The 21,154-nt window shown below is 40.0% G+C and overlaps 1 protein-coding gene across 1 annotated transcript in view; it reads right to left on the bottom strand.

The window, feature by feature from the left end:
• Positions 1–21,154, bottom strand: part of slc2a4rg (SLC2A4 regulator) — a 50,490-nt gene that overhangs the window by 6,422 nt on the left and 22,914 nt on the right. Inside the window, exons 3-7 of the mRNA XM_054609421.1 lie at positions 16,732–16,832; positions 13,661–13,899; positions 9,678–9,778; positions 6,384–6,657; positions 1,271–1,398 (exon numbers count right to left, since the gene is read on the bottom strand). Coding sequence (XP_054465396.1) covers positions 1,271–1,398; positions 6,384–6,657; positions 9,678–9,778; positions 13,661–13,899; positions 16,732–16,832 — 843 coding nt within the window. The remainder of the gene's footprint in view (positions 1–1,270; positions 1,399–6,383; positions 6,658–9,677; positions 9,779–13,660; positions 13,900–16,731; positions 16,833–21,154) is intronic.

The following is a 21,154-nucleotide window of genomic DNA, read 5'->3' as shown; positions in this document are numbered from 1 at the left end:
CAATAAGAGAGAGAAATACAGAAAGACAGAAAGAACGACAAAGATCAACAGAAAGAAAGAACGAAAGACAGACCCGAAGAAAGATGCAAAAACAGAAAGAACGAAGGAACAACAGAAAGAAAGAAAGACAGAAGGAAACACAAAGAAAGACATGAAGAAAGATGAAAAGACTAGAAGAAAGATGCACAAACAGAAAGAGAAGGAACGAAGGAACGACAAAGAACCACACAAAGAAAGAAAGAAAGAAAGAAAGAACGACAAAGAACCACACAAAGAAAGAAAGAAAGAACGACAAAGAACCACATAAGGATAGAAAGAAAGAAAGAACGACAAGGAACCACAGAAAGAACGACAAGAAAGACATGAAGGAAGATGCAAAAACAGAAAGAGAGAGGGAACGAAGGAACAACAGAATAAAAAATTGACACAAAGAACCACAGAAAGAAAGAAAGAAAGAAAGAAAGAAAGAAAGAAAGAAAGAAAAAAGAAAGAAAGACGGACAGACAGACAATCACACAGAACCATGACCTCTTCATACTCCTGGTACATACTGTTAATACATACTGGTACATACATACACACTGGTACACACTGGTACATACACACTGGTACATACACACTGGTACATACATACTGGTACATACACACTGGTACATACACACTGGTACATACACACTGGTACATACATACTGGTACATACACACTGGTACACACTGGTACATACACACTGGTACATACACACTGGTACATACTGGTACATACATACACACTGGTACATACACACTGGTACACACTGGTACATACACACTGGTACATACATACTGGTACATACATACTGGTACATACACACTGGTACATACACACTGGTACATACACACTGGTACATACACACTGGTACATACATACTGGTACATACACACTGGTACATACACACTGGTACATACACACTGGTACATACACACTGGTACACACTGGTACATACACACTGGTACATACACACTGGTACATACACACTGGTACATACACACTGGTACATACACACTGGTACATACATACATACTGGTACATACACACTGGTACATACACACTGGTACATACACACTGGTACATACATACATACTGGTACATACACACTGGCACATACACACTGGTACACACACACTGGTACATACACACTGGTACATACACACTGGTACATACACACTGGTACATACACACTGGTACATACACACTGGTACATACACACTGGTACATACACACTGGTACATACCTGTTTCCTGGAGCTGATTTAGGAGCCGGTGTTATCAGAGCGTGGTTCTTGTTCAGCGGTGTGTGTGTGATGGCTGCCGGCTGCCTCTTCTCACCGATGCTAACGGTCCGGACGTGAGTCACCGGACCCTGAAAGAGTAGAAGACCATCGTCAGAGAACCGTTTAATATGACGCTGATACTTTATAATTCATTATACGATTACGTTCAGAGAGACACAACCACACCTGAATGTTTTTCAGTGTACAACATAATGTGTCTCAGAAAGAAGTTACATAAAAACAACATGGACTGAATGGAACATATAATATAATATATCAGCTTTTCTCTATGATACACAACAGGGAAGAAAAATAAATCATTAAACTCGTTCCTTTAACTTACTCACCAATTTGGCGTTCTCTCTTCCAAATAATCCAGCCACGTAACTATCCATTCATCAAGTGAAAATTGCAAACTTTAGGATCTTCCTTAAACCGCGAATACGCACCAACGTTAACGGCGACATTTAACGATGTAACAGGACGAGAAGTAGAAACAACAGAAGCTCAGTGAGGAGAGAGAGAGAGAGAGAGAGAGAGAGAGAGAGAGAGACATCGAACTGGATGAATGAATGGTTTGTTTTTGAACAAATTCTTGGAACTGTGGAAAAAAACCCAGCTTTTATGTGTCGTAAAAAAAGGCTTTAAAAAAATCTTGAAAGTGGTGGTCGTTTGTGGAGATTATCTTTCTAAAACAAACACATAAATATAATTTATTTTCTGAAATAATCCAAAATAACTTCTGGGGTTGGCCTACAAACATAGGTCTTCAAAGGCTGGTTTTTAATCACTTTTAAAATATAAAGAGTGCAGCTGCTCAGGTCAATATGTTGATATCATCACTAGCTGCACTATCCTGCAAGCTGCAAAGCTTTCTAGTCTGCATTAAACAGTTCAAAATCAATTCATATAAAATCACCGGTGTGCGTTTTATCTTTGACGAGCTCACATTACGTATGTTTTCTTTTTTTCGTGTCCCCACAGTGGTTCCCCTTCAGTTTTATTATTGATTTTAAGAGCCTTTTATTGGTCCGTAAATCTTTAAAGAGTTCTGTGTCGGAGAACGTCTGATGTGCTTTTAAGAAACAATATGTGGCCCTCTGGATCCCTCAGGTCCTTAGACTGTCTACTGGCTGTCCCACGAGTCCAGACTCTGATTCATGGTGGTCCTGCTTAAACCGTTATAGAGAGCATAACATCTAATGATGTTAGAGAGTGTAGTGTTAGGTTTTTACCTGTATCGCTGTTCCTTTAATCTTTAAATATCACTTCTTTTTATTCATATGTAATCAAATTCATCTACATAAAAATCGACAAGACACTGAATATAATGTTATGTCAACATTTCATGTTACGCCTCCATTTACATTTGATCTTATGTGTTCTTATCTTGATTAAATGCATTATGTCCCTTTAGACTTGCTAAAAGCCTCAAAAGCAAAAGTTTGTGAGTCTTTCTCACTTCCTTATGGCACTAAAAATGTCTTTAAAGTTAACGGCATTCAGAAATATTCATTTTTCAAACTGCAAAACATGTATTTAAAAATATTAGGAAAGGATTTTGGTGGTGTTTCCTCTTAAATTGCCATTAAACTGTTTCTTGTAAGGCCTTCTTCTTGTGCAACACTTCCATTAATATCGCCTTGTGTTATATATAGTAGCATTTTGTACATCATGTACATTTGTATTCTATTTTTCTTTTTTCTATTTCTTTATGTTTATATATAAGAACATACGTATTTCCTCGGGGTTTAATTAAGTTTTGGGATTCAGATTCCATCAGCGGCGCCGTTGCAAATGTCTGCAATGCGACATTATCCAGTACAACCTGAAGAGCAGCGGATCATTTTTTCTGCTTCGACATCATGGATACATAAAGAACCCATCAAATATGTCAGAGAGAGCAAAGTTAATTATAGTCATTTTCTTTTGACGGTGAGACGGAATATGTTTTGATTTCTTGTTTGTTTTCTGTGACTGAAGGAGGTGAAAAGTTGCACAGTGACACAAAAGTGTGTGTGTGTGTGTGTCTATAGCTATTGTGTTTTTGTGTAGTTGTGTGAGTGTCCTTACTGTTAACGATATCAGCCTGTGTAATAACTTAGATATATATTTTAATTGCTTTTCTATTTTCTATTTCTTATGTTGTATTTTATGTCTTTTTATATTCACAATTTATTTTTCTTTCTTTCATGGAGCCTCTCGGTAAAAGTATTTGATTGTACCGGAGTGACAACATCTTTTTGTCTTCTATTGCATGTAGAGCCTGTGTAAGACTTTAACACAAAGCTTTGTTTAAAACCGTGGCGCTCGAGGTACAAGCAGGCAACATAAAAGGCGCTTATGCTCAACGCATTTTTTGTTTAGCTTCCGAAACGCCAGAGGACAAACAAACAACATGTACTGCAAAGAATCAAGAGTGTAACCGGTAAAACGCCTTTAACCAACCTATACAATGAAGAGGAGGGATTGTAATCGACTGATAACTCATATCTCATATTCACGGACTACTTTATCACCTTCATCCAAACCATGTAAAGAAAGAAGTATTAAATGCACGACAACGAAAGGAAAGTTGTCTGTAAAATATTTAGACGAATGTAGATTTTGAAGATCTCCTGTTTCTAAAGTATTTCAGATGTGTTAATAATGCTTTTATGGGTGAATCATTTGACAGATTCACGTCTGAAAATTGACCAAGTGCCACAACAACCTGCAAAGTCTTAGGCGTCTTGTAGGCGTCAATACACGGCGAGTAGAAACCAAGAATCACACTGGAGCATCTTGTGCTGTTTAAAGAAAGACTGATGTCTCTGTATTTAAAAAGATGATGTTATTAAGAAGCAAAGAGAGTGAAAAACAAAAAAACGTGACAAAAAGCTACAAAATCAAAGGTCATGATTGGAAACAGCAGAAGAGAAGTTAAGATTGAGATTAAAAAAAAAAGGCGTGAGATTAAGCCTCACTCACCGGGACGCCTTTGAAAATGACAGGAGGGGGTTGCCACGACACACTGATGCCGTTCCCAGTCCCAGTCCCAATTCCAGGCCCGGTCCCATTACCATTGCCTAACCCAGCCAGCTCAGGACCCACTGGGACACTCACTGGAGCAGTGGCCTGGAACATGGACGACAACCACCCCGGCACAGAGAGGAGAGGACACGACGGAGAGGAAGAGGAGGAGGAGGAGGAGGGACGGGAAAAAAGTGCAGATAGAAAACAGAGAGGAGGAGGATACAGAGAAAAAGAGGACATATAATGAGCAGGGAAGCATTTGTTTTGTACCACCTCTACATCTGAAACGTGACTTCACATGAACTCTGATCAGGCGTCAAAAACACAACATGTCCACAACAAAAACTGTATTTCACATGAACACAACATGTGCGTGAGTTTTACGATTGTAAATAAACAAAACTGACGTGCATGTGTAGAAAAAAAACGGCGCAAAACAGCATAAGGAAGAAGTTTGCAGTTTCGAGAGTTTGAGTACAGCTGCATGTGAGAAGTATTTAGTTTATTGTACTTTCAGTGCGTATGCATACTGTAAGGCTACTTCAAAGTGCTTTTGTGTTGCCACGGCAACCGAAAGTTTCAATGCAACCTTGGACACATGCGAAGGGAGTTCAGTGTTTGGTATCTAAAAAGCTTTTTACTTTTAGCCCAAATGTGTTTTTTCTGCACATAAATTTGTGCAGTTAGAAGAAGAAGAAAAAGAAGAGGAAGGAGGAGGAGGAGGAGGAGGCGTGGACACCCAAAGTTTCTACAAAGCAGTTCAAATAAAGTTAAATTAATTCTCGTCTCTGACTTGAAACATATTCAGACTTTCTTTCGTTCTTCGTGTGAACTTATGTTAATATTTTGCAAGAAAGATTTTTCCTTTTCTTCCCTTTCTCTCTCGCTGACATAAACACCCACACTGGTGAAGGAGTTAAGTCATTCACTCTGACCTTTTTTCTTTTCTACCATACTGATCTCAAAAAGATCCAAAAGATAAAAAATAAATCAGAAACTTTGTGGCTTTGAAGCAAACAGACTGCTTTATGTTTTGTGGTGTTTTCAGGGGTTGTCAAAATTAGATTTGCAAATGTCTAAAATAAAAATAAAACACTTACTGGATAATTTACACAAAATGTTTTATGTCCTAATTCAAAAATGGTAAGCTACTTAGACGGACAAATTCTGTTAAAAGCCGGTATTTGTGCACAGTGAAAGATAAAAAAATATGTAATGTTATTTGTGTTATAATAATAGAAGAATTAGATTCCAGGAGTAGCTGCGTACGATTGTTTCAGACTCGTGTGATCCAAACATTTCCAATAACTTCAGAGCGTTGCTAAGTTCAAAAGTAAATCCAACAAAAGGCCATCACTTAATTCAAGTTGATGAAACTGAGGAGCTATATTCATTGACGAAAGTTGAATTAATTAAACAAAAAAAAAGACACTCATCCCTCTCAACCCAAAGGAGCTTTGAGACATTTTTTGTTCCCGTTCCCATTTTTCTCTCTGTGGCCTTGATTTTCACTTCAATATTAAAGTCCCGCTCTTCTATGGAAACAGAACAATAACAGCTAGAAGCAGAAGAGAACTCAAAAATGTATTTTGTGCAGTTCACAGTTACAATGCCATAAATCATAAAATCCCATGTTGAATTCCCTTGATAATTTATTTTACAAAAATTGAAAAGAAAATGGAATATATATATCCAACATTTTTCCAAGTGTTACCATTGTTGAAAAAAAAAAATGGAGGCTCTACGTGCTATAGTTATTTAACTATTTTCATGTTTACAGCCTCTCCTCTCTGTGTTCAGCAGCGGCTCTTTTTACAGCTTCTGAATAGAATATACGTTGTAGTTTTGGCGATTTAACCCTAACCCATACGCTGAATCTTTTGCAAATTGACGATTTCGTCTTTGTATTTGTTATTTGTGAGCTTTTCTGAGATACAAGTAGGGGGGGCTTAAAGGAAAAAAAGGTTGGGAACCACTAAACTAGCATATCTTTGTTTGAATTTTATAGAAATCTAATTTTGGGGTGTTTGTATGTGTGTCCGGAGTCCGTGTGAATTACCTGGTAGGCGTGGTCGGTGCGGATGTGGCAGAGCGTGGATGGAGCGGACTGGCTGAGCAGCGTGGGGGCGGGGCTCTGCGGGCCACTCACGTTGATGTGCTCGGAGTGAGGGACGGCGGTGAGCGGCGGAGGGAAGACGGGCGGAGGGCCGCACGTGGTGGGGGAGGTGGGCGTGAGGCTGGACAGGCCCTCCGTCAGGCTGTCCATGTTCACCTCGATCTCTGAGTAGTAGAAGTCCTCCTCTCCGTCGCTGTAGTCCGAGTCGCTGCTCCGCCTGTGGGGAGAGAGAAACAATGAATTAGAAAACTCATCAGGATATCCTGAATTTAAGTTTCAGCTTGATGTGATAACAAACATCATTGGACCTCTAAAACTTTGGTTTACAGCTGATTGACTTTCTCGTCTTGCTTCAACACTCATCTTTATTAAAGGCAGTACAGGTGTATTCTGAAAATCAGCCAGTTTTTCCATTTCGTATAAAATTTTACATGAAAATGCATTATTCTAGACTGGTATGGTATGATTTATGAAATACTCGTAATGGAATGAATCGCCTTCTCCATGAGGCTTCAGGCAAATACATATAATTAAATTGTTAAACCTGAAAAGAAGGATAATCATGTTAAAGTATCTCACTGAAGACAACAGTGTGAACTGCTGCTGTAGTGTGAGCCCAGATAATGAAAAGAATTTGAAAAAAAGAAGAGAAATGTTGTTATTCTATTTATTTTTTCTGGAAATTAAGCAAAGAACATTTCCGTGTACTAAAAAGAATAATATTAGTGTACACTATTTGTTTGTGAATGATTTTAAATGTTCAGTATTGTTTGGAAGAAATAATGACTTTAATTTGTATTAATTTCAGTTAAAACTGGATTTTCTAAGTTATTAATAAAGCTTAATATTTTTCCAAATATTCAGCACATTTTTGTGATTTTTTTAATGATAAACTGTAAACATGCAAGCCATGCTGAAAAGAAAAAAACAATAAACACACTCTAGAAACATTAGAGGTACATTTTAAAATACTAACTTGGGATAACTGTTGCCATGAAAGATGATAAAGTCGAATGACCATAACAGAGTGCAAGAAGATGTTGCTCTTCCCAGCAGCAGGGGGCAGTAAAAGCCAGTTTGATGAAGTGACACTATCTGTGAGGAGGTTAAACCACTGCATGGAATAACAGTAGGAGTCTGTCTCTCTCCCTTTGGTTTTACTATTAAATCAGCATAAAATTATCATAATCAAATTTCAAATATTTATGCAAAGTTATGCCTGCTTTGTATTTATTTGGGTTAAGTTTAATCATGCTGAATTGGGTAAAACAGTGAATGTAAACTAGTGCAATAATGCAATAATGCAACAATGTGACACAATGGCACACATAATAAAATGTAATACCTTGTACCTTTATATCATATTTAAGTATATTTTAAGCATTGTGATACACAAGTATCTGGTTCTTTATTGAGCAAAATACCTCTTAAAAAGACACATGTTTAAAGAATCTGTAATACACAAAAACAGCTGGACAGATGTGAAGGCAGGTTTTTAAGACACTTTTACACAGTGGCTAAACGGTGGAATTACAACTTCCTGGTATGTCAGGTGATGCCATTTGGCCCAAAAATACTATTTCCAGCAGAATTGCATTGGGAATGAAACTTCTGTAACAGGAGATCATTTATTTTAGGGCTGGGAGTCGGAGTCAAAGGAAACTCTAGTGTGTTTGCTCATGGGCCACATGGATGCAGAAGGTGAATTTGTTTTTGCGTCATGCACCACTAGAGCAACTTTCATGGGAATGAACATGGCGCCGCCTTAAACGCTGTATCTTCTTCGCTTTATAGATCCATGAGTTGGACAGCATCCAAGCTGAGACCAGTTAGATGTGTCACTGTTCTTGTTTTAGCACTAACACAGCCTAACACTTAACACTACTACCCTGAAGCTGTGGAGCAAAGATTACTGAAGTGACACCTACGAAAGTGAAGGTCTTTAAAAGAGAAAAAGAAAGCCTGCATTTAATTGAAAAATATAATTTAATGATCCGATTCATTTAGACATTTTGACATCAGATGATGTGCTACCACAACACCTCATTACAGAGAGAGGGACTGAAGTCTCACATGTCACTGGATTTAAATGAATGCCTGCAGTGAGTAAAAAAAGGGTCAAGGTCCTAACAACCGTCATTAAAGGAATGTATTAAATAAGACTTGTCTTCTGATTAATATAAAAATCTGACTTTAAAAGAGAAATTTGCAGCTTTGTGAAGTACATTTCATAATTTGGTTAAAATATAATAATATTAAAAATAATATTTTAGTGTTGAAGGTCCACTATTGCAAAGTTTAAATGTTTTGTCATATTTTAAGTGAATGGATATTTTTCCAGTCCCACATTTCCTTTATCAGGTTAACATTTCCTAATATATATTAGAAATTAGAAACTTATGCGCTATTACAGATAAAACATAAAAAAGAATGAGGGGGCACTCATCAGAATGTATTCAAAACTCTAAGAGACATGACATCATGTTATAATGGTTTTGGAACAAACCCCTTATTAGTTGCAGGATGATTTTAAGTTAGTAAAAGTTGACTGAATTTTTGCAGACATTAATTAACTGAGATATTTTTATAATTCAAATGTAAAACTCAATTAAAAAAGAAAAGTATTATATATAATATATTAAATGTATTAATAAATAACTAATAGATAATGCTGACTTTAATGGTCTGTAGTCACTATTTTGAGGCCAGAAGCCACACAATTGAATTGAATAGTCAGTGCAGATATTTAGATGTTAGTCTGATCTTATAATATACTTTCTCTTAAATCGGTTAAATATGATATTTTTGAGGAACATTTTAAGAAAAAACATCATCAACATCAATGGACATAAAATGTACCACCAGTTAGAGAATGACTCCTATGAATAAAAACAAACCTAAATACTCTCAGTGTCACAATGAAGATCATCAATGTGACTCATACAGATCATCACACTGCCTCGTGGTGGTGTGTGTGTGTGTGTGTGTGTGTGTGTGTGTGTGTGTGTGTGTGTGTGTGTGTGTGTTTATGCGATTATGTGTGTTTGTGTAGCGGTTTAGCTACGACAAAACAGTGGATAAGTGTTATAAGGAAAACACTAACAACTAAGGAGGTGAACCTCGAATATTCTAACTTTTTATTTATTTGACAAACTATAACCACAAGATTAAGAGATGTGATGAAAACAGTTATTAGTCGGTCAAGAATCTGAGCTGGGTTTTCCCGTGATGACTCACCCCAGGTGGACGATACGGACGTGTCTCTGGATCCCTGAGGAGGTGCTGAGGACCTTTTCACAGTTCTTCCACAAGCACTTGAACATCACCTTCATGGAGTTCTGAAAGAGACAAAAAAAACAACACGAGTCAGAAGAGTTTGGTTTATTCATTTAATCCTTTAACTTGTGGGTTGTGAATCATTTTTCCTAACATTTGGAAAGCTGTCAGTCGTGGTAGAAACATTATCTGCAGAACATTGATTTGTCCTTAATTGGAGATTTAGGTACATGCAGAAAGTATTGCCTCGTTCTCCTGTGTGGTTCTCTTCTGCAGCCTCAATACAAAGGCCTTCCTGGGGGATCGACTACATGGGGCCAAACACCTCATTAGAGAGCGTTTAGAGCTGCAAGCTTATAAAAAACAGAAACCCGATATATGGGACAAGTTCAGACAGATTCAGGGTAAAAGAGAAAGGCAATGAGAACAATGAAACTGTACTCTTCTCTGTCTGCCTCGCGGTACTTTCATGTTTACCGACTGATCGATGAGCAGACTTTCATTTACTATTTTGATTTGGACTCTTTCCTGCTGTCTGTGCACGTTGTGAGCCGAGCTGAACAAAATCCATCTCACTGGGAATGGTTTGGTGCTGGGGTAGAGCCAATATAAATAGAATTTTGTGGATATTTGACTTATTCAAAGATGGAGGCTGTGGTTGGTTGTTATGACACAAAGTCAGTGGGGCCGTAAAGTTTTGCTGCAGCCTGATGGGAAGAGCTAGCTTACTAGCCAGCTGTCCGCTACCTAGCTAGCTTGCGTGCTAATTCCACCATGCTTTAATGCTACACTGGTTATAGAAAATTGTCTCTCATTTGGCGATAGCAATGTATGGATGAAGCATTACGTTTTCACTCATTTTTGGCTAAATTATACCAAGTCTGTTGACGTATGTGAAGTTGACGGTTTCCATTAATTTCAATGGAGAGCAAGAGAGCCAGCTGCACGTTACATGATGGATATCTACATTTGCATAATCATGACCTGACTTAAAGTTAATGCAAATTAGGTCCGTCCATCGGAAAGCCCCGGGCTCAGAAAAACTGTCAAACAGTCAAACTAGGCAGCGCTGAGCTAAAATAAATCAATATTGTGTTACTTCATGACCTATTTCTTGACTCAAATGTTTTTCAGAAACACATTTTTATGTACTCTTTAGCTGTAAAATAAGAATTCTTATGACCCCGGCTGCCATGTTGAAAGTAGTCAAGCCAGAACCAAAGCTGGCCCGTGTTGGGTTCCGTCGTGTCTTTTGTTTTTTTGGCCCGGATTTGTTGGATCTCCATCTTTCCTCTGGCTCTCTACGCTTTGTAACGTTACTACTCCACTGCTCGTTTTAGTCGCTACTACAAAAAAGTCACCTTTGTAAGTCCGCGACTTGCCGTAAGTCTGTTTAGTTAATACGAAAGTTAGCGCGCCACAGCGGTTGCAATGGCAACAGCACAATCAAAAATGGCCGCCGCTCTGAACATCCTGCTATGTCGATTTGTAATGGGATTATCTGTTCTACTCCTGTTCTATTTATATTGGTGAAAACACACTGACCTCTTTCGAACCTCGGATCATCAAAAACAGATTTTGTAAATGTTTGTCACATCGTATCCTCCAGAAATCTGATTCTCACAATGAAACCAGGAAAACTCTCCTTGGTTCATAACCCACGAGGAGAAGGATAGATTGATTGAGTGGTTGTTCTTTATCTCAGTTCATTTTCTCTTCCACGTATCAGATGCTGGCAGCCGTCCGATCAGCAGGCACGAACCTGCAGCGCTGCTAATGAAAGAAAGTGGGTGTGCGTACTGTCGCTACCTTTCAACAGCTTCAGGAGAAAGAAGGGCAAAGAAAAAGTCTGAGCCAGAGAAGTGAGAGTCGAACAGGTTTCGTTTTTTCTCAATGGTTGCGTTAACTGTCTCCTACACTACTATTCCTCATTGACTCATCACTCACTCCTCGTTCTATTCAACAGCAACATGGTGTTAAAATACAGCTAGAGCTTCTGGCTAAACACATGTCGTTTAAAACAACCCTCTCCTTGTACAAATGACACAGCAAAGCTCGCCTTTAATCCCACAAACAATCACAAATCACTTTAATTCTCCTAAGCGTTTTTCTTGCATCTTAACACTGTTACAGTAAGACTGCTGATTGCCCTGTTCAATAATCCTCTTAAGCAAACAGCCTACAATCCAACAGCTGCTCGTAGAGGGTTTAGACCTCTGTTGAGGTTGTCGTCGGCTCTGTTGCGACACAACGTTAGCCGGCGGGGTTAGCTCACGTTTTAGCCGTCGTCCACAAGTTCGGGCTGACTTGTGGACTTTGAGGCACGTTCCCGTAAAGTCTGCAAAGGCTTTAAGGGCTGTGCCACTTTCAAATCCTCGAGTGTTTGCAGACTCTCTCTCGCACTTTTCAAACTCTTTATGAACACTTTCTGTAAGTCCCTTTTTCAGCAGGGAACAACCCACAATTCATAGCACAGGGACGTTGAACACGGGTTTACCAGGGGAAAACCCATGGCGTTAAAAAACAGAAACAAAAAAAAAGGTAAACAAATGTTCAGCCTGAAGCATTAAGTATTTAAGATGGTACAAGAAAAACAGCCACTTCCACTTTTTCATTTTGTTATTGAAGCTGTTTTGACAAAAAGGAGCAAAACATTTTTTACGGTTACCTCTCGTTTCATAAGGAACAGGAAGACGTTCAAATCAGGGAGTAGAACATAGAACATAAACAGCCACAACTGCACATAACATGTTATGTTGTTGTCAAGGTAACGCGATATGTAGCAGCAGAATTCGTATTTATACGGTTTTGAGCTCTTGTAGCCTCTCACACTCAACCGTTTACCAGGTGACGTCGGTTAAATCCCTGCAGGTTCAGGGTTCAAGGCCTTAGGGGGGGTATTTGGGACTGGACCCAATGTGTGTGTGTGTATATTCCTCCCGGCGTCGTCTTCTTCATTTCCTGTCTGCTTATCTACGGTATGGCCGGGGGTTTCTGGCAGCAGCGTCGTCCTTGGGAGTCTTTGTGGTTTTATACATGTCGGCGGCTCAATAATCTTCACTGCTGCACAACTCCAGGGGTGGAGGAATCACAAACTCCCACATATTGTACAGTGTATGAGCTCTCCCCTGTCACTGCAAGGCTCGAGGAAACATTCAGATTGATTCCTCCTCTTGTTGCTACCATGACGACTGCTCTACACCCTCCGAGTCCTCGTTTTTTTATGCATCCATTGAATCTTTTGTTAAGTCCTGCTGTTCATCCCTCCCCTCTCCTTCATTCGCACTAAACATCTTTCCCCCTGAAAAGACTGAAAAAAGTGGATGCAAAGCGAAAGAGAGTGAAAACACTTTGATGTTCTGGTCTATTTTCTAAAGTAAAAGGAAAAATGAGGGGGAGAGAAGTGAAAGGGAGAACATAATCCGTCATCCACACAAGCAGAAAGCGACGGGCCTTATGTCAGAGGATGTTAAACTGCATGGTGCTTACATTTTCTGCTGGGTTTTCCAAGGTCTCTCCCTGCTTCTGCTTTATAGAAATAACAAAAAGCACATCAGAGTTGTTTCTGTGCAACTGAGGCCCTGACGTTTTGCTCAGCGCTGACTCATTTTTTGGGGGGATTCAAGTTCAAAGTGGAATTGACGGCATCTTGGGCTTTTGTGTTAACCAAAAATAAACACCTCTGAGTCAAGAAACTGTACCGACTGTGGGTGTCAAATTATGTTTGAGAGTTTAATTTCTACCAGGGGCGTATAGGAAGTGACTAGATCACTCAGCATTCCTAATATGGTAACTTCTGTTCACTGGTTGCGAAAAAACAACATGGCGACGACAAAATCGACTAACTCAAGGCTTCAAAACAGAAGTCAACAAGCAATTCCCAATTATTTCACAATAAAAGCCCTCCTACTGAATAGGAGGGCTTTTATCTCATCCATCTCTACCTTTCGCTTCCTAGGTATGGGGTCCTCAAACATGAAGTGCGTGCTCTCCGACACATCCTCGATGACATCATCACCCTGGGATGATAGCAGGAAGTTCTTGTTGGCGTCGTTGGAGAGAGGGGGTGACGGCGTGGAGGGCACCGATTGGTCGCTGGCGTCCCAGCTCCAGTTGCCACTGGTGGAGCTGCTGTAGCTGGCCGACAGCACCTCCTTCCAGGCCCTGCTGGCCGTCTCTGGGACTGCAGTTAAGAGAATATTACATTACATTACATTACAGTCATTTAGGACTGCAGTTAAGATGACAGGCTACACTGCAGTTAACTTCAGATTAATGGAGGGTGTTTACACTCAGTTAACTTCAGATTAATGTGAACAGCAGTGTGAGTAAACAGACCTAAACAGATCATTTTCATGGTCTATTTTTGATCAGAAAAAATAGGCTATACACGAGGCATATCTAGATGTTGTAGTTTATTCCGTACACATCACCTCTATTTCACTTCTGGCCATTTGTGGGAGAGGTATCCTTCATATGTTGCTCTCCCAGAGGTTTTTATTTCTTTTGTTCTTTGTTAAATGTTTTTTTTTTAACAATGAGAGGGTCCAAGGACAGAGGATGTTGTATGTTGGACAGATTGTTAAGCCCTCTGAGGCAAATTTGTGATTTTGTGCTGTACAAAATAAATGGAATTGAGTGGAACATTGAACAGATGAGCCTCGCTGCTCATGGTCATGGTTTTCAAACTCTTACATCATGTGGATTATAATGTAAAAGGTTACGTCAGCTTTTACTTTCTTCAGAAATGTAGATTATTTTAAAAGCAATATTCTCATTTTGGCTGCAGTTATAAGAAGGGGAAAAAACTTTTTTTACTGAATAATCTGTATTGCTGAGATCCACTCAAAACAACAGTATGGCTGTTACAAATAACTCTGAATGAATAATAATGCGTCTATAATATGAGGCAAATGTCTAAACCTCATTTTCATTCTCATTTTTTTTACTCTATGCTGCTGTAAGCCTGCAAATCTCCCCGCTGCGGGACTAATAAAGGATTATCTTATCTTATCTTATCTCATTTGGAGCCAATAAACACAACCATTTAAATAAATATATATGTCTTTCTTTAGATATATTTTCCTCACTTTGCCAATAGAAAGAAAGTTGGTAAAATCATGTTTTGATTCAAGGTTTCCCTTTTCATTTGGTAATACCGTTGTATATTAACACTCCCTCAAAAATCCCCCAACATAAACTTTATCGCCCACCTCTAACTGAAATAATAACAATGTCAACATAATGTTGGGAGGGTATGCATAACAATCCTGACCCAAATCTTAACCCCATAATGGAAGTGAAAATGTAAAACCTCTCAAAAGCCGTAAACCATGAAAAGCCTCTTTATAATATCTTTAATATCTTATATAAACTCTACTTTCCTGACATTTTTTAATTTAGCCATACTGAACTCTGCCCATTAAGCCCATCACAGCTTTAATTTCCTGGACAAGGTTCTATATTGTGTCTCTAAGTTGTGACCCACAAACCTTTTCTTTACCCTTTGGCCTTTTTTAACCAATCCAATGATGCCCGAGCTAAAAGAGTTGATAATCACGCCGGCTTGATCTGACTTTCACTGTGGCAAAACATGGGGGAAAATACTAAAACCTAAACCCGAACATGGAGCAAAGCTTAATACCATGTATGATGGGAATTTACATGTATTTCCTATTGGAATGTAGGGAGCTGAATCTTAGTTAATACGTAGCATAGATCAATTTGTGTGTGAGGATTACTGTGTATAGACTCAACACAGAAGAGAGAAACAAATCACTGCATGGCCACTCCAATTTCAACTTCTGTATTATCAAGAAGACTACATTAGAATGTGAATAATATTAAAAACAAAAGCTTTTTTGATGCTTAAGGGCAGCATTATAAGGAGTTTTTAAAGAGGCTTGAACAAACTGCAATGCATCAAAGATCTAAACCAACATCCTCTCTCTGCAGCACTCTGTGTGGAGAAAGCTTTTCATCGAGATTAGCTCCTCCAAAAATCCCACAGCGTGCTCTGACGAGATCAAACGATGCCGAAATCTACAATGAAAAGCTCACATTGCTTTAGATGTATTTCAAATGGAGTGGTGGTATGAGATATGAACCGCTGAGATATGAACCGCTGTGAGCAATAACAGTCGGCCTTGGTTTTTTTTTTGCTGGCTCAATAAAAAAATAAAAAAATGAATTAGATAGGACTTTGACCGTCTGGCGGGGTTGGCATGGTGATGGCAACCAGGGTGATACTAGAAAGAGCAAAAGGAGCTGTGGTGGTCGGGGTCATGGCTGAACAGCTGGCAGCGAGTGCAAGTACGGAGGTTCCATTCAGTTACTTTATGATGCTCTCATGCTTTGTTTGGTAAAAATGTATATTTGGCAAAGGTTAAATATAACGTCATCATGATGTGTTCAAATGTAATCCTGTAAAATGTATCTTTTGGTGAGAAAACTTGAATAAATCCTGTTGTTTGAAGGAGATGTTTTCACAACAATATAAAATACATAATAGAGATGAATTATGTCCTTTTTAACTTCCTAACACTAGCTCTAAGTCAGTATATCTTTAATACATCATTAAAACTACTAATGACAAGATTTTATTAACCAATAAAAAATACAGTCTCATATAATCAAATCATTTGAATTGTGTGTATTTATGTAAATAACCACTTTAGATGACTATAACAAGTAAATAAAAAGATAAAATTAGAATATTTGATGCTTTACACTGACTTCAGAGTTGTTTAAAGGATTTTTGAGAAGGGGGTGAAACACAAAAACACCCTGGTTTCTTGTATACCAGTCACAAAAATGATCTGTACCTGCCAGAATGGATAATAAATGATTGCAATCGGTATTGGCGGCAAAAAAAATGATCGCATCTATGACTCAAAACCGTGGTTCGATCCAAACCGCAAGTTTTATGATACGTTGCACCATTACTCGGCGTGGTGAAAAGTGAATAACCTCCATTTGTGTAGTACTGTGGAAGTGTTTCATGCGGTGATGTTACCTGTGGGTGCAGAGGGAGGGTTGAGCACCAAAGGGGATGTGGACAGTGAGGTCAGGACGGTGGCAGCCATCACCTCTTTATCAGCATGACCTGAGGGCTTCCTGCAAAAATCACAGAAAAATACAGATTGACCACACAGGAAAAGATTAACACTGCTGATCTCCACACTTCAGCTGGAACTCATTGATATGTCTGAACAAACTTCAGCCATACTTTGCAAAAACAGTTTGTTGTTTTGATTGAGTAATGGAAAATTATTTCTGGGAGAAAAAGCTCCGGCCTCATCCCCAGAGAGAAATACAAATCTCTGCAGCCCCAAAAAATATCAACAAGGATGTTAGAAGAAGAAATTATGGATGCTGCCCAGAACATGAAGTTTTTAATCGAGGTAATAAATCATGACTGAAAAACCAACATTGTTCTCAAACCTAATCCCCCTGTAGACACACCTGTATTTTGTATCTTGTGTATGTTTTTTTTTTACTTTCCAACACTGGAAAGAAATGAGAAAAATGTGTTTGTGCGAGAAACTCAGAAAGTTGGTGTTGAAGCCCTGCAGCAAACCAAGCCAACAAAAGAGGCAGCCGGAGCCACAAAGAGATACATGACTATGTACATGTAAATATGTGTGTGTGTGTGTGTGTGTGTGTGTGTGTGTGTGTGTGTGTGTGTGTGTGTGTGTGTGTGTGTGCATGAGGATGTAATGGAAAACTTGGAGAGTGAAAATTGTTTTTATGGTGTGTTTACTGCACAGCAACCTCCCTTGGAGAGCCGGAGAGAGATGCTAGTCCCTCCCTTCCTGTCCAGTAAACCCCCTGCTGAGCGGTCCACCCTCGCCTTAAACCCTATTCATACTGCCCACTTGAACGAGCACACAAACACACATACACACAGACTGCACATTTGCAAACACATGCACAGTAAGAGTTTGCTTTGGCACCCGGCTTTCTAATAAAAAAAGCGTGACAAAGAACAACAGTAATTTGTGTCGACCTGCAATAAAGCAAAGACTTCTCAGTTGTTCTCTTCATCTTTTCTATTCTGCGCACTCATTCTGTTCATCTCCTTTCCTTCTGTCCTTGAAAGCAAAATGCAGGGAAACTTATTCAAGGCAGGGCCAACGTCTCACCCACGCACGTTCACATGCTCGAAAAACGGATTGAAAATCTCGAAGAGAGAGCGAGTTGTCAAAGCCAAAACAGTGAGGGGATTTTATGTCCACTATGTGCAGCTTTGTGTTGGAAACATGCAAATTCAAGTGTTGTAAAATGTTAACATATGAAAATACACACATAGACACAGATGCAACACAGACACACACACAGATTCAGAGGCAGAGATACACATGGTCTGCAGCTTTAAGAGGTCCCGGTCCCGCCCCCAGTCTTCTCCACTACACAACCAGAGTAAACTGGTTTGAGGCGTTCTCTCAGCCAAGCCCTCAGTCCTGGCAGAGATCCACTCCAAGTCTAAGTGCACACACACACACAACCACACACACTCAAAGCACAAAAACTTCTCTCCAGAGTCCAAAAACACCAACTAAAAGCATGCTGTAAATCAGCAAGCGTGCGCGTACCTGCTCACACACCCACAAGCCAGAAGTGACTTCAAAACATTTTTTTTATTTTTTTTTTTATACAAGAAGTGAAGCGTTTGAGCTCCCACGCTGATGAGAATGTGCTGGACGGGAAACAAACACATCGCAGAGGAATGCAACAGACACAGAGGAATCTCTCAGAGAGAGTCTGAACACGACCCGGAGATGTCCACACACTAAAAGACGCTGGTTCTGACTCCCCGACAGCTCAGATTGTGTGTATGTGTGTGTGTGTGTGTGTGTGTGTGTGTGTGTGTGTGTGTGTGTGTGTGTGTGTGTGTGTGTGTGTGTGTGCGCTCTGAATACAATGCGGGCTGTTGGCAAAACAACACAATTATAAAAATACCAACACGGAGAGAATCACAGTACGCAAAAGAATAATACCCACACCACAGCTAGCAACAGAAGACACTGCCAGAGGAAAGGCGGGTAAACATGCACAACACACACGCACACATGTACGAACACACACACACACACACGCGTGTGAACACACAGAGAGATAAAGAGATAACGAGATTAGCCGTGTCCTGTTTCAGTCATTAGTCTTGTTTTCAGCGTTGAACGGGGCCAAGCGGGGAAAGGCTTCTGATTTATTGGTCCTCCGTCTCTTCCTTAATAACATTTGTGTTTGGTTTTGTTTTATTATTATTTGTGTTACAAACACGAACAACATCAGAGAAATTGGCTTTTATTTGCCCCAAAGGTGATATCAAAAAGTGTACTGATAGCCAACCACTGACATGGTCATGCAAGTCTGTTTTTGTAGTGTGTGTGTGTGTGTGTGTGTGTGTGTGTGTGTGTGTGTGTGTGTGTGTGTGTGTGTGTGTGTGTGTGTGTGTGTAGTGAACCAGAATGTAAACACACTGGAAGGTCAGCCTGTTCAGTGTTTTTTTTAACCTTGAAGCCCGAATAGAAGCCCGAAAATAATTCGACAGTCACGGCTACTTAAATAAAGTGAAGCCGTCTTGTTGGATATTCTGTTGGACATTAAAACGCACTGGAGTTATTGCAAAAAATATTTGATCACATGAGATGGAAACAATCATACGCAGCCAACACTGGAATCTAATTCTACAAATCCTATAATACAAACTCTGATCTGTATCTGCCACTGACTTTCAACTGAGTGTGGGCAGCTGTGAGAAAAAAAAAATACATATTTTTTAAAAATACTTTTATTTTGTATAAATGATCCAATAAGTGATTTCTTAGGATTTTAATTATACATGTGCAATTTTTATTTTGAAAAACTGAGAACTGACGAATCCTGGCTCCCTCCTGAGGGAACCAATTGTTACTTGAGATGATCCAAACGTTGATATCCTTTTTCCCCTCTCTCTCTCACACACACACACACACACACACACACACACACACACACACACACACACACACACACACACACACACACACACACACACACACACACCATACCCCATTAATACCCCCACCCTCCACAAACCCACTCTGATTTCCTGACATTTTCCTTCCTCTGTTTCCCGGCAGAAGCATGACACTGAACCGCAATTTCACTACATCTGGTGCGAGTTGTTGTGTGTGTGTGTGTGTGTGTGTGTGTGTGTGTGTGTGTGTGTGTGTGTGTGTGTGTGTGTGTGTTCGTGCGTGTCACGCAATAAAAAAAAACACACTAGTGGTGTGTTTTAAACGGATTGGGGGGGGAACTGCCGGTTGACTGTTGGTGGATCTCCTGCTGCCATCAGAATGACTTTGATATGAATGTTTACACCACGTTAGGAGCAGATGGTCGCCACATTCTGCCATCATAAAACCCGGCGTGCACGGACGACAACACTGTTCAATGTTTACTCTGACGAGCCTGCAGATACTCTCACTGCTACTCTGACTAAATCTAACCGCTCCGAAATAAACATGGAGCCATCAAACTGCTCTAACGGGATAATAAATCTGTCTTCTTACGAGACTCTGTATTTTGGAGCGAGTTAAACTTGGGACGCCTTAATTTAGTGCGCAGGAGGAAGTGATTGGAGGGAAGAGATCTCTGTCAACAATGTTGGGCTCTGTGTGTGTGTGTGTGTGTGTGGTAGGCTATATGTATATATGTGTGTGTGTGTGTGTGTGTGTGTGTGTGTGTGTGTGTGTGTGTGTGTGTGTGTGTGTGTGTGTGTGTGTGTGTGTGTGTGTGTGTGTGGGCGGAAGGCTGTTTTTTTTTTTTTGGTTTTTGACCCCACAAATGTGGATGTTTACAGAAGCCCTTCAGACCGACCACGGTGCGTTCAGGGCGTGCAGTAGACTTAATGATGCCATCCTGCACAGATGAACGTGTGCAGGCACACACACACACACACTGATGTGTTTCATGTACCTTAGTGACACCATTCATACTCTGAGCTGTGACCCGTCACTGTGTTTTATGAGCCAGGTACGATGCTTTTAACCTCCTTTACTGTACCTGAATGTGTGTGTGTCTGGATTCCTCTGATTAGAGCGTGCACAAATAAAAAAAATACACTCACTCTCTCTCTCTCACGCCCACGCACACACACACACACACAGACACAGACACACAAAACGCTCCCTTTCTCCTTCCTTCCTTCCTTCCTCCCTTCAGCTTCTATTGGTTCCTGGTTGAGCCAAGAACCATCCCCTCTGGCAGCGGCACAGCACATGGGCCGGCTAGAGTCAACAAGCCAGGCCCGGGCACATACAGAGGGAGGGAATACGGCTTTGAGCCAAAACACAAGTAGCAACAACAAGCTCAGAGTGCAGAAAAAAAAAAGGCCAAGCATGTGTGTAGTCTGCGTAGTTTGTGTCCAGGCTCACATCCGCAGTTGGGTTCGT

This window comes from Anoplopoma fimbria, chromosome 12 (assembly GCF_027596085.1).
Source record: "Anoplopoma fimbria isolate UVic2021 breed Golden Eagle Sablefish chromosome 12, Afim_UVic_2022, whole genome shotgun sequence".
NCBI classification, from domain to species: Eukaryota; Metazoa; Chordata; class Actinopteri; order Perciformes; family Anoplopomatidae; genus Anoplopoma; species Anoplopoma fimbria.
The sequence above is the reverse complement of the archived record's forward strand: the minus strand, read 5'-3'. Positions and strand labels throughout refer to the sequence as shown.